Genomic DNA, 16,989 nt, shown 5'->3' with positions numbered 1-16,989 from the left:
TGTTCAGCATCGTTATGTCAGATATCACATCTCACAATCAACAAGACCAAACTGCTGCTTTCCTTCATGAAGATGCTCCAAACACTGTAAAATAAGTCACATCTGTGACTCCGCCGAGCTAAAAGTAAAACGTATAATCAGCTGAGAGAGTCAAATGTAGTTTATCATTTTGAACAACAAAGTACTTTGTTTACTTTCAGGAATATTGTTGAATAGTGTTTAATACTCTTATTACTATCAGTGGGATGATGCAGGTCCTGTATGGAGTTCTCCAGAACCTCTTCTCCTCCTACAATCGCTTCTGTTTGATTGTGATAAGTCTGTCATTTGTTTCATCCATTATTAACAGAAATATGATTAAATAATTATAATAATTCTGATAGAAATACCAAAACATTGATGAATGTTGAATTTGACGGCAGCAACAGAACCAGTAAAAGTCCAGTCCTGCATTCCCAAGTTACTACAGGGTCTCCATGATCCCCCGATAGTAATCAGAGTACTCACCACTATTCTATAATACTTTGTTACCACATTCCTGAAAGTAAACGTAGTACTTTTTTGGCTGTCGTTAAAAATGATAATTTGATCAAAGAGATGATCCGGTATCTCCGTGCTGCGTTTAATGTGGAAGCTTCAAGAATCCTGACAGACGTGTTTCTGAACTGTGGAGTTTCTGAGTGAACGTGAGGGAAGATCCTGGAAACGCCAGGCAGAAAGAACCGGGCCAGGATTTGGACCAGGAACCTTGTGACTGTGAAGCTCCAGTGTTGCCCACCACACCCCCCTGAACGGAGGAGGAGAAAACACTCATCTAGATGTTTATCTGTGTTTTATTCTTTCTCCAGGTGGGAGCGCTGCAGTTTGTCAGAGATCAGATGTGATGATCTGGTCTCAGCTCTGGAGTCCAACCCGTCTGATCTGGAACATCTGGTCCTGAGTGAGAAGCTGCAGGATTCAGATGTGAAGCAGCTGCGTGGTTTCCTGGGTGGTCCAGACTGCAGACTGGAGACTCTGAGGTTTGTTCTTTGACTGAAGTTGTAACAGTTGTGAGTCCTGCAGCCACAAACACCTGAGCTGCTCTGAACCATCCTGGTCTCTGGACTCATCTGCTCCCGACATCATTAGAAACAAGCTGAAGTGTCTGCAGGCTGCTTTCCTCTCCGTGGAGCACAAGTGTGCAGTATAGAGTGGTGAACGATGTTCCCTCAACAAAGACGTCTTCATTCCATCCCAACTTGAACTGAACCTGTGCAGCAGAATGTTCGGTTGTGCAGAGATCACGCAGCATCGTCTACAAACATCTTCATCTTCATCTGTCCAACATGTTTCATCTGATCCAAACACTGAGATTCTAACGTTTGTACCGACTGAGATATTCAGATACAACATGAGTTTGTATGGATGATCCACTGGTGGAGCTGCAGAGCTGCAGAGCTGAAGTCACTACGTCTTTATTGGAGCAGCAGCATGATGTCATGAATATTGATGAAGCTCTTTTTCACTGGTTCTGTTGGAACCTGCACCCTGGTGGTTCAGCTCACATCTTTTATTCTTCATTCAGGTTGAAGAACTGCAGGATGTCAGAGATCAGCTGTTCTTCTCTGGTCTCAGCTCTGAAGTCCAACCCCTCCCACCTGAAACATCTGAAACATCTGGACCTGAGCATGAACCAGGACCTGCAGGATTCAGGAGTGAAACATCTGTGTGGTTTCCTGGAGAGTCCAGACTGCAGACTGGAGACTCTGAGGTCAGACATGTTTTAGTTGTGTGTTCAGATGAATCTGATGTGAAAGTTGTGTTGACACTAACCTGCAGACATCAGGCTGATCTCCTGCTGATCCACACTGACCATCTTACTGCTCTGGTTGTCTTTCATCATATATCATATATTTCACTCGATGTCTCATTATGGGATGCCCCGCTGCATTAACCTCATGACACCAATGCTGATCAGCTGGTGAAATGTGTCCGTCCACCGCAGGTAGGTGAATGAGGTGGCGGCTCACGGAGAGACGCCCTCTCAGCAGCAGGAGCCCGGTCCCCGGGGCCTCGTCCCTCCACTGCCAGGCCATGGAGAGCTGGGGCTGCTCTGCACGCCTCCCATGGAGCCCCGGCGGTCTCCTCCAGGAGCCCCGGCCTGCCGTCCAAGTCTGACCGTCTTCAGTCGGCCCCGACTGGAACGCCGTACGAGGCGGCTGCGCTTTCGGCCAGAGTCCTCAATGTCCTGTCCCTGCTCACAGCGTCACTGGCGAGTCCCATCCTCTCTGAACCCCGGGGTCCACCGGGGTCCGTCCTGTCCAGGAAGGTGGTTACTATCCTTCTTAGTGTCCAGCAGGAGTGATATTGTCCTTCTTGCAGGACCTGGTTGACAAACGGAAAGCCTTCTCCACGGTGGATTTTACTTGCAGCTATCGCCGCCTGTCACGTGGGCTTTGGGAAGGAAACAGCGAGCAGCACCCGCTGGTTTCTGTTTTCTGAAGGAGCTTTTCCCCGTGTCCAGACCACTGGTACCACCATGGGATCTGGTTGTGGTTCTGGAGGGGCTTAAGGCCCCCCCTTTGAGCCCCTGGAGGGGGCAGACGTGGAACACGTGTCTCTGAAGGCCGTGTTGTTGATGGCGCTGGCGTCGGCTAAGCGGGTTGGTGACATCCACGTGCTTTCGGTGCAGCCGTCGTGCACTCAGCTTTTTCCAGGGGGTTGAGGATGATTTTGAAACCCAACCCGGTATTTGTGCCTCAGGTGGGGGTTCATATTCTCCCTTGGACCTCGTGGTTTTGCTGCCCCACCAGGGGAGCTGGAGTGGTATGCGTTATGTCCAGTCCGTGCGGTCTTACATGGACAGGACGAGGGGCTTCAGGAGGAGCCATCAGCTGTCTCCTGGGCTGATCCTCATACGGGGAGACTGTCACAAAGCAGCTCTCCCACCGGCTGCTGGAGGCGACTGCTTCTGCTTATACGAGTCAGGGTTTGCAGCCGCCTGTGGGCTTGCATGCGCACTGGACTCGGAGCCTGGCTGCATCCTGGTTCTGATTCAGAGGAGTTTCTCTTCAAGAAATCTGTGCTGCGGCGAGTTGGTCCTGCCTCTCACTTTAGTCCGTTTCTCTATGCTGGACGTCTCCGCTCCTTCACGTACGCTTCGTTGTCCTGATGTCGTCCACACGGGATATCTAAGGTAGGTGGTGATACCTGCGGCGGACGGACACGTTTCACCAGCCAATCAGCATTGGTGTAATGAGATTAAAGCAGCGGGGCATCCTATAGTGAGACATATCACTCATATTACTCAGAGAACCAGGGTTATGGAAATAACCTAAAGTTTCTTCTTCTCTGGTGTCTTTGTTCAGCTTGCAGTGCTGCGGTCTGTCAGAGATCAGCTGTTCTTCTCTGGTCTCAGCTCTGAAGTCCAACCCCTCCCATCTGAAACATCTGCAACATCTGGACCTGAGTTTCAACGACCTGCAGGATTCAGGAGTGAAACATCTGTGTGGTTTCCTGGAGAGTCCAGACTGCAGACTGGAGACTCTGAGGTCAGACATATTTTAACTGTGTGTTCAGATGAATCTGATGTGAAAGTTGTGTTGACACTAACCTGCAGACATCAGGCTGATCTCCTGCTGATCCACACTGACCATCTTACTGCTCTGGTTTCTTCTTCTCTGGTGTCTTTGTTCAGGTTGGAGCTCTGTGGTCTGTCAGGGATCAGCTGTTCTTCTCTGGTCTCAGCTCTGAAGTCCAACCCCTCCCACCTGAAACATCTGGACCTGAGCAGGAACGGCCTGGATGCTGCAGATGTGCAGCAGCTGTCTGATCTGGTGCAGAGTCCACACTACCAGCTGCAGACTCTCAGGTCAGTGGAGGTTGGAGTCGGTCCTGCTGCTTCCAGCAGTTTTCTACTAAAACCAGTGTCTATCAAAGATCCAGTGTTTCCAGTGAAGCTGCAGCTTCTCAGCGGCTGCTTTCCCCAGTAAAGCTGTGAGAGGAGGATGATGACAGGCTGCAGGATCAGAGGATCCAGATGTGTGTTGTAGACCAGTGTTGTGCTGGTGTTCACGTGTCCACAAATAAAGGAGTATTCCAGCTGACGGCCTTCCAGGATTTTCAGACACACAGCTGCTCCACTGCAGCTCTGAACTCTGAAGGAACCCAGAATGTAAAATCCACCAAGAACCTCGTCCATGTGGCCGTCACACGGAATAAAAACAGGAACAAACAAGAATGGAATTACGTTTTTGAACCAATAATATAATAACTTAAAGGAGCTGTATGTAAGAGCAATAATAAAACGAATCATAAAATGACCCCGATATGTCAACAGACATTTAAAAATCATGTTAATTTCAAATACTTATGTCACTGACAACAGCACTCAAGCCAGGATATTCCAGTTTAAAAAGAGGAGTTGCAGCCCTCAACTGATGTTTATGTTGTCATTTTTTGTTTTGGCCTGAAGCTCCACCCTCCACCTATCTCCCAATCACCAAGTCAGTATTGTTTCTGAAGCTCCACCCTCCACCTATCTCCCAATCACCAAGTCAGTATTGTTTCTGAAGCTCCACCCTCCACCTATCTCCCAATCACCAAGTCAGTATTGTTTCTGAAGCTCCACCCTCCACCTATCTCCCAATCACCAAGTCAGTATTGTTTCAGCATCCAGGTTGCCAGCTCGGCTCTAATTATTGCAGCCATGGCAGCCTACGTTCCTGCTGCATTCTGCAGCCTACCTGGCAACCTCTGGTCGGGGGGAGGAGGGGGAGGGTACACGCCGCTCAACAATATTTTGAAAGTGACTGCAGTACCAGTTTTGGACATTTCTTACAGACGGCTCCTTTAACACATTATTGGTCTAGTAGCCTATAAGAAAACAAGTATTTTAAAATCTAATAACTGCAGATAATATAATAATATATAAACAGGACTGAATCTTTCGTAAAAATTAAATGTTTGTGCAGTTAGTTAATCATAAATTGGTTCAGTTGATGGAATAGTCGTCGTATTGGTTAATCGAGGTTACGAACTCTGCAGCACTCAACTTATAAACTTAATTTATAATTTTATGTGAGCGTCTCTGAACAAGGGAAGTCAAGACAAAACTGAAACACGAGGTTTCAAAATAAAACAGGAACCTCGTTATTTTTACTGTAACTATAAAATTATTTTCAGGTGTCATGAGTTTAGTATCAAATAAAACAACAGTCTCGTCTGTTTTTATCTGCAGAAAATGAACCAAACAGACGACGGTGGACCAGGTGGAATCTTCTCAGAGAAAACGTCCTCCTATAATCTCTCAACACCAGCAAAGGTTGGTGAAACATGTGGCTCCACCAACCTCCACCTCTCCTTCATCAAACACCCTCGTCTGACGTTCTACTCATTATTTGGACTAAATGAGGTTGAAAGCGACTCTTCAGAAAACCTCTGGATGACGTCACAGAGGGTTTTAAGTTCTTCTAAATTAACTCGGTCTGTTGTTAGCACTCAGCAAGATGTTTTTGTACAACTTAAAAAAAACCAGGTCGTCAAAGGTTGTGCTTTAGAGAACAAGGTTTGTTTAGAAGAAAAAAAGAACCGAGTCGGTGTCGTTGCTGTACAAGGAGAGGACATTTATTGAAGAATTCCCAACATCACAGATGTGTGTTATCTGAGGTCGTGTCTTTCAGATTCCAGTGATTCAGACAAAGTGAATTCATCCACTCACATGCATGTCACACACCTGTGCACTCACCTGCTCCCCCAGACACACAGGCCCACGGTCCAACATACGTTCACAGTCTCGATACGTACAAAAATTGATACAAATACAAATAATACCACAATAAAAACATTGTAATTATTCTTTTTTTTAAGAAATTCTTACAGTTTAGCTATGTTCTCTATTCTGTAGAAAGACAACTAAGCTTTAATAAGGGAGGAATATTTTTTTCTGCCCTTCTCTAAAATGATCAGTATATCATCATAATGAAAATTATTACAGTGTACATACATATACATGTGTGTGTGTATATATATATATATATATATATATATTATATATATATATATATATACACACACACACACACACACACATGTATTTATACATATATTCATTTTAATCTATGATTTCTCCGACGGCCCCTGCCTGCTGACTTTATTCACAGGCTGTTGGTTCAGATCCTGACGTACGAAGACTCGGCCTTGGAGCCCCGACACTCGCATGTATCACTCTTTAAGAATCCATGAACGACAAAAAAAGATGACAAGATGAACCCAAACATCCCAGCACGTACAGTTTTCAAAGTTCATCCACCCAAAAACAGGTGATGCTCCGTCTTTGCATCCCCAAGATAACGTTGAGGTCGACTGTACAGTCGTCCAGCGTATCGTCTCGACTATTGACGGGTAAAAGCCCAGATGATGAGATGCTGTTCAGTGTTGTGTAAGAAAATGTTTCTCACCAGTTTCTAGAGTCAAACCCGACAACGTAATAATATCAAGTGAAAACAGAATAAAAGAAAAGTCCCCATACAAACTGCACAACTTAATAAACAGCAACGAATCAGAGCAAACGTATTCACCAAACTCAAACTCCTGTTATATTGTTGTTTGAAAAGCCTCTGATGTGAAATGAACCGCAGATTTGGACCAAAAAAGGAGAGAAAAAGGTTGGGCTGCTGAGTCTAACCCGGAAGTAAAGGAGGTTGCAGTTCCTTGACTGACCACTGGGGGCTGGCTCCAAAGACGAGTCTCCTTTGGCCTCCGTGTTGAAATGTCTACAATTGCAGCAGAAACAAACTTACTGGTCAAGAATATAGTTCTGGCCCTTGTAGCTGGATGCTATGGCTAAACTTTCTTTCCAAAATCAACCAAATGAGTTAAACATTTTAAAAATCAAATCACATCCTTAAAAACACCGGAGGGAGAAGAAACTACGGAGCAGCGTATGGACTAAAGCCTGATTTACACTTTTGCATTTCTTCTTCATCGTTATTAACGCGGTCGAAACGATAGTTTGTTGTGTTAGGATTTTATGAAACTGTTAAAAGTATGAGGGTTTTTTTCTATAACATTGTACTCTGATAGTTGCTCTCGATTGATGGGTCCCCTCCTGTTTTTCTCTGGGTTTGGGTTTTCGTAGATCTTTGCTGGTTTGACATGTCGGATTAGAGATAGACAACAGAAAATATATGGCTGAAAGTGTGACATGTTTAAGTTTCTTTTACTGCAGTTGGCCTCCCAGATAAGGTTCAACATCGGCTCATATAACGTACAAAACACCTCCCTTTTTCAGTATAAATATGACTGGATTGATGACCACAGTGTGCATTTCTCTATTGTGGTTTGAGAAAATTGTACCTCCGGCTGGAAAACATTGTGCATGATTTAATAAAAGCTTGTATTAACTTTGATTCTGTTCCCTGGTTTTCTTATGGTTCACCAGACAAATGACTCGAGCTCAATATTCATCAGCTCCACAGAAGGAAAGTCTGCTCTAGGAGGCGACGCGCTGCAGGAAAAGAGCCTACACTAGTGGCTGGTGCCGGAATTACAGAGCGGCATCAACAATAATGCAGATGCAATAATGCGCGGTGGTAGAAATCAGACTCCCCGGACGTGTCACGAGTGCTCACAAGCAAGTGGAAACGAGGCGTCGCTGGTTCCCTCGGTGATCTCACCTGCTTCGCAAGGTCTGCTTTTACCGCCAAAAGTGACAGAATAAAAAGCTGGTGAGAACAACGAGCAGCAAATGTTAAAAAGATCCAGAAACCGCCTAAAATACCAGGAATTGTGTGTTTGATGACGGATCCTCCAACCAAAACAGCTTTTCTAATACCCAGATCTACTTGTTACTGTTGTTACGTAAATACATTTACAACAGATGCCCAAATTTGAACATGTAGGGCTCCTCGTTCAGAGTTTGTAGAAGTCGAAGAAGCAGATTGACCTGAACGGCAACGTGAAAGAGCTCAGGAACTGCAGTTGTTAGTTACGCTGATCTGTCAATGAGCATCTTCAGTGGGCGACCCCAACTGTTACTGCTCTTGAGACCTGGTTTCATGCTGGAGACGCCTTGTTTGTGGTGGAATCTCACCTTTCATCTTGTTAAGGACTGACTCGTTTTTGGAGCCAGATCCAGCTCGTGGGAGAAGGTTGCTGCTTCTCTAAAAGGGCAACGTTAAGTGACCATTTCAGCAGCAGAACTGCAGTGTGTGAGTGTTGTGGTCGTCACAGCAGCAACATTACAGGCGGGGAGGGTTTGTTGCGGGTCCAGATATCCCCGCCAGCCGCCAGTGGCTGCAGCACTGAAATACTGGAGCGCTGCTACCGTCTTTCTTTCATGATTGTCAGCTTCCGTCTGGCGCAGGTCACAGCCGCTCGGCGTTGAGGTCTCTGTGTCTGGCGCCTCTCAAAACTGGGCCGTCTTTTGTGGGACAAAAAACCAAAAGAAATCATCAAAATGACTTGGATCTTATCTAATCAAGCTGCGATGAGCGAAGCAAAACTGGCTCTGCGAGGCGTGTCCCAGTACTTGTGCATTTAATGTTCAGCGAAAACCTCAAGTGTTGTTTTTTTGTTTTTTATTTTGTTTTATCTAATGCTACTTTAATAACCTCAGAAATGGTTACCGACAGAGAAGCTGCTGCAGTCAGAACACCCGCTTCACCGCCAGGACGCTTGCAGCGTGATCATCCTGTTTGAAATGTCTCCTCTTCAGCGCCTGGCTCATACAGGCCGTCCGAAGAAGACCTGGAGTCTCCTTCCACCTCCTTCCACCTCCTTCCACCTCCTTCCACCTCCTTCCACCTCCTTCCACCTCCCAGATCAACCAGTGCATGGATCCTCCGAGGAGGCGGAGAGTCTTTCTGCAGTGGGACCATCTACAGGCCCTGCTGTCCCCCAACAGCTGCGTCCACTCAGTCGTTTCCATCCACGGGTCACACACACATACATGTACACAGCCGTCCCTCCGTCCCTCCAGGCGGGGCCGGTGGTCGGGGTGCAGACGGGGTTGAAGGGGGGCCCAGGTTACCAGTTCATCATGGAGCTTCTATTGAGGGTCATGAAGAAGACTTGACTGCTGCCTCCAGAACGAACCGAGGCGAAGAAAACCTGCAGAGAACGAGGGGAGGACGTGTCAGGGCATGTGGAATATATGTATAAATATATATATATGTATAAATATATATATATATATATATATATATATATATATATATATATATATATATATATATATATATATATATATATATATATATATATATATATAATGTGTGTGTGTGTGTGTATATATGTATATGTATATATATATATGTATATGTATACATATATATATATATATATATATATATGTATATACCAGGATACATATACAGGTACATATATGTACATATATATGTACATATATATGTATATACATATATGTATATATATGCATGTGTGTATATATATATGTATATATGTATGTATATATATATATATATATATATATATATATATATATATACATATATATGTATGTATGTATATATATATATATGTATATATATATATATATATATATATATATATATATATATATATATATATATATATATATATATATATATATATATATATTATAGGTTGAGTTACACTCCCTACAAATAGAGTGTATAGAGTCGTCCGTTTCCATAAACTCTCATATGCCTAAAGTCTTGTTGTTACAGTATTGCAGGTGTAAATATAAAATTAGATATAAAATTGAGTTTAGTATCAAATAAAACAACAGTCTCATCTGTTTTTATCTGCATAAAATGAACCAAACAGATGACGGTGGACCAGGTGGATTCTTCTGAGAGGAGACGTCCTCCTATAATCTATCAACACCAGCAAAGGTTGATGAAGCTTGTGTCTCCACCAACCTCCACCTCTCCCTCATCAAACACCCTGGTCTGCTCCCACCGCACCTTCCTGCTCTCAGACTAACATTCCTTCTGTCCCTGCTCCTAAATCTGCTGAAAGCAGCAGTGAAGAGACACAACAGTATGAAGAAGAAGACTCCAACCTGGGAGAAGGATGTGAGCCTTTTATCAGAATGAAGCCGATCCCAGCGAGCAACGCTCCGCCTTCCTCTGGTCCTCTACAACTCTCCACCACAGGTTCCTGTGAGAGGAAGGAAAAGTCCTGCAGCAGGTCCCGTTCAAGCAGCTTTCCCTCGCCCACTCATGAACCTTCTGCAGAAAGCAGAGCCCTAAAAAGATGTGGAAGTTTCCCTGCCGGGAACCTGAGCAGCAGCTTTGAGGAGTTCACACCTGCCTGCACTGATGAGTCTGCTGGTGAAAGCTACAGGTTCCAGTGCTCCCGTCCAGGTCAGTACCAGTGCAGAGAGACGGCTCTGGTGTTTCACATGAAGGACGGAGGCCAGGTTCTGTACAGGATCCTTCCTTGGAGCAGGAGCCAGCTGAGCCCACATCACAAGAAGCCTGCAGGACCCCTGTTTGACATCAGGTGTGTGAAGGAGGGGTCCATGTGTCAGCTTCACCTCCCTCACTGTGAGATCCGCTCCACAGGGGGATGTCGCTTCTTGTCGGTCGCTCACGTGAACGATGATGTCATCGAGTTCATCAAGCCTCAGAAGATAACAGAAACTCATGTTGTCATAAACAGGCTGAAAAGACGGAGGATCTGGTCGGTACCGTTACCTTCCAGCCTTCCAGCTTTTATCCTGAACGGATGCTGATGGAAACCCACTCATCTGACTGTATTTGGCCTCCAACTCAAGACGCTTTCTGTTTCCAGGGTGTAATGTGTCTCTCCAGTCCAGCTGCGTCTTAATCTTGTTAGTTTTCTTGTTTTCTCTTCAGACAGATAAGATGGATGTTTGATACCAACTATAAACATGTATCTTTAACATATGAATTAACTTGAGTGAACTTATTTTAAATGTGGACGTGTTTTTTTCCCACAGAAATATATTTTATCATACAAAGACCTCAGTTCCTTCCTGCAGCTCACAAAAGAGCCTGTTGTGCAACAAGATGTTTTTCTGTTACCTTAGTTTTTAGTTTTTAGTTTAGTTTAGTTTAGTTTATTTTCGGTCATGACACAAAAAAAAAACAAAGAATAAAAATGACAACAAGAAAACGAATACACTGTTCAAAGAAAACATTACAAAAAAGTTTCCAGTATACAAATAAACAAATAACATCTAGACTGAAAATGGTGTAGGCTGAAGCAAAGCTTATTATTTGCCTACCCTCAAAAAGATTAATTAAATTAATGAAATAAAAGCAAGAAGTAAGAGAAAGACTGCCAGTAAAACAAATTGCCTCTGTAGGGATAACAAAAATTCCTCAAGAAATAAAAAAGATTTTTAAAATAAAGGTGCAGTCTACATGTTTCCTTCATCCTTAAAAAATCAAAGCAAATCACCAATTAAATAAATACCCAAATCAACATAGCAAGCATCACCACTCATATCCAACTTATTCCATAAATCCACCGCTGCCGCTGTAGCGTCTCAGTTTGGTGTTGGTTCTGATTGTTGATTTCCTGTATATGCTCTCCCCTCTGAGGTTGGAATGGCTTTGTCTTAAATTGAACATATTTTGAACACAGTCTGGCAGCATGTTATTGTTGATTTTGAACATGAGCTGTGCAGTTTTGAAGTCCACCAGTTCATTGAATTTAAGCTCATTTGAATCTATAAATAATTGGTTGGTTGAGTGCTTGTATCCAACTTTGTTTATGAGTCGCATTGCTTTTTCTTGGAGTAAAAGTATTGGTTTCGTGATTGTCTTAAATGTGTGTCCCCATACTTCTATACAGTACGTTAGTTAGTTAGTACGTTGGTTTTATTAAAGATTGATACAGGAGTTTTAGTGAGTTTAATGTTAGAATATTTTTACATTTATATAGAATTGCAATGGTTTTAGATATTTAGTTTTTTTAAGAAGTTGACGTGAGGCTTCCAGGACAGCTTATGGTCAATAACCACTCCAAGAAACTTATTAACAAAAACTCTTTCCACTTCCACATTATCAATAGTGATTTGTACACTTTGATTAATAGGTCGATTTCCAAAAATAATAAATGTAGTTTTACTTATATTTAATTATAACTTACCTTAAAACCAGCAAATGAAAGCTCTTAATGGGGAAATGTTGTATTTGTAAAGTGAATTCTCACTGAGAATTTGTCCCCAACAAAAGTAAGTTTTTGTTTGTAGCTTACAGGTTGATGCAGCCAAACAGAGTTGATGTCAGAGTTTTCTTTTAATAAGTGTCTTCATATATATTCATGGTCACTACTTTTATCTGATAAAAGCTTTCACAGTCAGTGAGATTTATTCACCTTTCCACCTTGCAGCAGACGTTAGATTAGGTGTGTGAGTGTGTGTGTCCTTCACTTTGACATATTTTACATATTTTATTAACAGATGAATTCCTGATTCTGTAAGACGACTAAAATCACGGATGTAAAAAAAGAAAAAGACGAGACAGTGATAGTGCAGTGTGTGTAGTGTGGTGATCAATGCAGTGTTTATGTACCACTGTCATGTATGTAAATGAATGTGTTGCAATAAAAGAGAAGCAAGGTGGAGCACTATATATTGTTTTTCGGCACTACCTTGTTCTCTATAGCTGATATAACATGAATTACTCCTATGTGGGATCAATAAAGTTCTTATTTTTGCCATCTGAGAAAATTAAATATATTATATTTGGTGCCTAACTGTTTCCCAAGTATATTAGTGCGTGTGTGAATGAATAAATGAGACGTAAAACGTACATTTCTTTGTAGAAAGGCGCTTTAACAACATTATCGTGTGTAATTCATCCAAACTGCAGAACTATTGATAGATTACAGACTGTAATTACATTAATTAATGACAGAAGACGGATGAAGATTGTTTTTACACAAATCTCTCCTCGACAGACTCGTTGTCGTCGTGCTTTTAACTGTTTATTGTCAATTTATTTTGAAAGGAACAACAGGATGTACTTTTGTCATTTAATTCTTCTAACTTTACCCTAACTGCAGTACCTTGTATAACCGCCAGAGGGCGAACTGCTAGAGGGCGAAACGTTGTTACGATCGCCCTCTTGTGGTGACACTAGAAACAACCGTTTTCTTCCACTTAACAACATTATCGTCTGTAATTCATTTTAATCACAGAACTATTCATAAATTACCGACTGTAATTACATTAATTAATGACAGAAGACGGATGAACGTTGTTTTTGCACTATTTTCTCCTCGAAACAGACTAATTTTGCCCTTTTAACTGTTTATTGTCAATTTATTTTGAAAGGAACAACAGGATGTACTATTGTCATTTAATTCTTCTAGCTTTACACTGACTGCAGTTACCTTGTATAACCGCTAGAGGGCGAAACGTTGTTACGACCGCCCTCTTGTGGTGACACTAGAAACAGCCGTTTTCTTCAATTTAACGACATTATCGTCTGTAATTCATTTTAATTAGAGAACATCATAGATTCATAGATTCATAGATTACCGACTGTAATTACATTAATTAATTAAAGAAGACGGATGAAGATTGTATTTGCACTAATTTCTCCTCGAAACAGACTCGTTGTCGTCGTGCCCTTTTAACTGTTTATTGTCGATTTATTTTGAAAGGAATAACAGGATGTACTTTTGTCATTTAATTCTTCTAACTTTACATTGAGTGCAGTTACCATATATAACCACCAGAGGGCGAACTTTTGCAATCCTCTTATTGAAAAAACACCATCGAATACAATTTATACTATAATATATGATATATACTATAAATATATATCATACTGTAACGTTCTGGGAGAGACGTGCTGACATAGTACTATAATATATGATATATACTATAAAAATATACTATACTATAACGTACTGACAGAGTACTATAATATATAAAAATATACTATACTATAACGTGCTGACAGAATACTATAATATATGATATATACTATAAAAATATACTATACCATAACGTGCTGACAGAGTACTATATGATATATACTATAAAAAAATACTATACTATAACGTGCTGACAGAGCGGCCGTCTTGGTCCAGACCTGGTGACGTCACATACGACCAGTGGAGGTAAGTGGTATTTCAGAATCCTAATTACTAATTAATCACAATCAGTCCAATTTCAAGCTGATTTATGGGCAAATTACTTGATTGAAAACTTCACATTTTTAGGCCCTCTTAGGTACGTGGCTATTTTATGTTTTTCTATAAATACAATTTGGATTTTGTGTCCACAGTAGCAAACCTCCAAAGCTGTGATAATGCCCGACTTTTTATTCCACCTGGATGTTCAATTTAAAAAAACATTTAGAGAAAAAAGTGTCTGCTGATGGAAGCAGAGAAGTCAGATTTTAATTTGACCTTTTTTTTTATACAATATTTTTATTCATTTTTCACTTTTACAAGCAAAGAATGGATACATAATATGATCCACAGAAATAACAAGCAGCAAATAAACAAACAGAAGAAAAAAAACAACAAAACACCAGCTCAGATTCATATAAATAATACCCTGGGTTACTGTAAAAATATACAGTATGACCAGTCAAGACATCAGGCTCTACATAGTTCAAGTAAGGCTCCCAGACTTTATAGAATTGGTCTGTTTTTGAATGTAATATACATGTCAGGTATTCTAATGGCACCAGATCAAACATCACTCTTTGCCAGCCTTTAATAATTGGTACTTTGTAATACAATACAGCCTCCGATTATGTTTTGATATTAAGTGTTGTCTTAGGACGCCCAATACAAGAGATACGGGGTCCATATCCAGTTTTAAGTCCAATATCTTTTATATTTCAGATAGCACATTAGACCAATACACCTGCAGTTTACAACATGACCAAAAACAATGAGTTAGGGTACACATTTCTATCTTGCATTTAAGGCACATGGGTGAGAGATTGAAGTCTACGGTTGGGGGATATGTGCATTCTGTGTATAATTTTTAACTGTATTGCTTGGGCGCGATTGCAAACTGAAATTATTGAATACATCCTTCCATTCTTCATCAGCAATTATGATGTTTAGCTCCTTCTCCCATGTGCCTTTAAGCTTGTCTAGCCCAACCGGGGGTGTGAAACACAGAGCTTTATAAAATAGGCTTACAGATATCTCTCTTCCTGTTAAAAATAATAATTTATCAATAGGAGAGCTGTCATGGTTCTCAACCAAGGTAGTACTGTGCAACATATAATACATTACCTGTAAATAATGAAGGAAGTCATTTCTGGGGATAGAATATCTCTCTATCATTGTTCAAATGTCATAACCATATTATCAGAGAGTAAATCTCTCAGTCTATGAACACCATTATCACCCCACTGTTTAAAACCAACATCCACCATCCCAGACTGGAAATCAGGATTATTCACAATAGAGGTGAAAACAGATGTTAACTTTGACTTTCATTTGAGTCTTCACACTAATTGCCATGCCTTTAATTTGACCTTTTTAACGGTTTATGTCCTTCTGTGTTGTGGCTCTGTTGTCTCCACCTCGTCTCTCTTCATTAATTATTGAGAGTTTTATGATGTGTAAAACAGCGTAAATGTTATGTGGTGAAAATGTGCAATAAAGAGCCATCGGTAATATACCCATATTATTATTATTAATATGTTTAATATTACTTGCATTAAGTATAAAGCTCATGAGTGTGTTGAAAATTGTCGGTGTTGTCTTTTTTTTTTTTTTTTTCCCCCGAGTGTTTTTTTTTTTTTTTTAAACAAACTTTATTCAACATTTTCAAAATTACTAAATTCCTTTGAGGAAACATTAGTTTGCAACTGAAACATAAATTCACAACACACAAGCGAATATGTAACTATACATTTTTTCCAAGATAAACTTCTACATTTAAATAAAAAGAAAATTGTCACAAAATAAAATAATCACAGGGGTTGACATTTCAACAAAAAAGTATAAGCGTAGCAAGATTGTATCTTAAAGAGCAAGAGACTCTAACATGGTTTCACATAAATCATTTATAGACTGATTTTCTTTTGAAAGTACCTTAATAGATGTTATATAACTTTTTATTTCGTTTTTAAAACATACTGTACTATGGAGGGTTTGCTGTTTTTCCATTTATTTTTATGTATATGATATTTACCCAAAATTAGAATTATGTTCACCATCTTGGATACCTTCTTTGGCAGACCGTCCATATAAATTATGACCTGAAACTTGCTGAACATACAGTCGTTGTTGTAGGAGCCAAGCCCAATGCTTTAGGCTACTGAGAATGTTTGACCGGGATCTGGTCGACGCGCCTTTGGCTGCTGCTGCCCACGTTCCCCGGCGGTGACGGACGAGCCAGGACGCTTTCTTCTGATGCAATTAAAAGAGTATTTATTGCGTCTTGATTAAGGTTGATCAGACAAAGCATAAAGTGTAACTTTAGCGCCACAGCGGTCAAAAACCTTTTGCCCTTCCGGGCCAAACATGTCAAACAATGTTACGTCATCACCTTTATACCTGTGGCTCAGGTAACACACAGCGCCACCCACACACACACACAGTGAATGACAACTTTATTTGGCTCCTATAGTCGTTGATCCCAATCTTTAACCACCGATAAACATCTTGCCAAAAAAGCTTTGTGAATGAACAAGAAAAGAATAAGTGTTCAATTGTTTCGTGTTCTGTTTTACAAAATACACAAGGGTCTACGTCAAAATTGAACCTTCTCCTTAGGGTTTCAGCGGCAGGATAAATATTGTTTATTATTTTAAACTGAATTTCTTTTGCTTTGGGTGAAATTGGCCATTTAAGGTAGCTGCTGTATATCTTTGTTAACGTTACTTCAATTTCTGTTATCTTTATTTTTGTTGATTTTTTGATATCATTGAATAGCTTTTCTTTAAACACATTTCCAAGTACTTTGTTATTACATTTTCTTTCACCCAATTTCAATTCACCGACTTTTAAATCAGGCAGTTTTACAATCACACTTGAGTATGTAAGAATATTTTTTATCATGTCATT

The 16,989-nt window shown here is 40.9% G+C and overlaps 1 protein-coding gene across 2 annotated transcripts in view; it reads left to right on the top strand.

The window, feature by feature from the left end:
- Positions 1–16,989, top strand: part of LOC133422948 (NACHT, LRR and PYD domains-containing protein 12-like) — a 229,237-nt gene that overhangs the window by 186,545 nt on the left and 25,703 nt on the right. Inside the window, exons 5-8 of one of the 2 annotated variants that reach the window (XM_061713010.1) lie at positions 1,565–1,750; positions 3,348–3,530; positions 3,677–3,850; positions 5,219–7,388. In XM_061713010.1, the coding sequence (XP_061568994.1) occupies positions 1,565–1,750; positions 3,348–3,530; positions 3,677–3,850; positions 5,219–5,225 (550 nt within the window). In that variant the 3' untranslated portion in view covers positions 5,226–7,388. Of the gene's footprint in view, positions 1–848; positions 1,020–1,564; positions 1,751–3,347; positions 3,531–3,676; positions 3,851–5,218; positions 7,389–16,989 lie in introns of those variants that run through there. The other variant, XM_061713011.1, reaches the window with a different exon arrangement.

Source organism: Cololabis saira, chromosome 22 (genome assembly GCF_033807715.1).
Source record: "Cololabis saira isolate AMF1-May2022 chromosome 22, fColSai1.1, whole genome shotgun sequence".
Classification (NCBI taxonomy): domain Eukaryota; kingdom Metazoa; phylum Chordata; class Actinopteri; order Beloniformes; family Belonidae; genus Cololabis; species Cololabis saira.
This window is presented reverse-complemented; position numbering and strand designations above follow the sequence as displayed.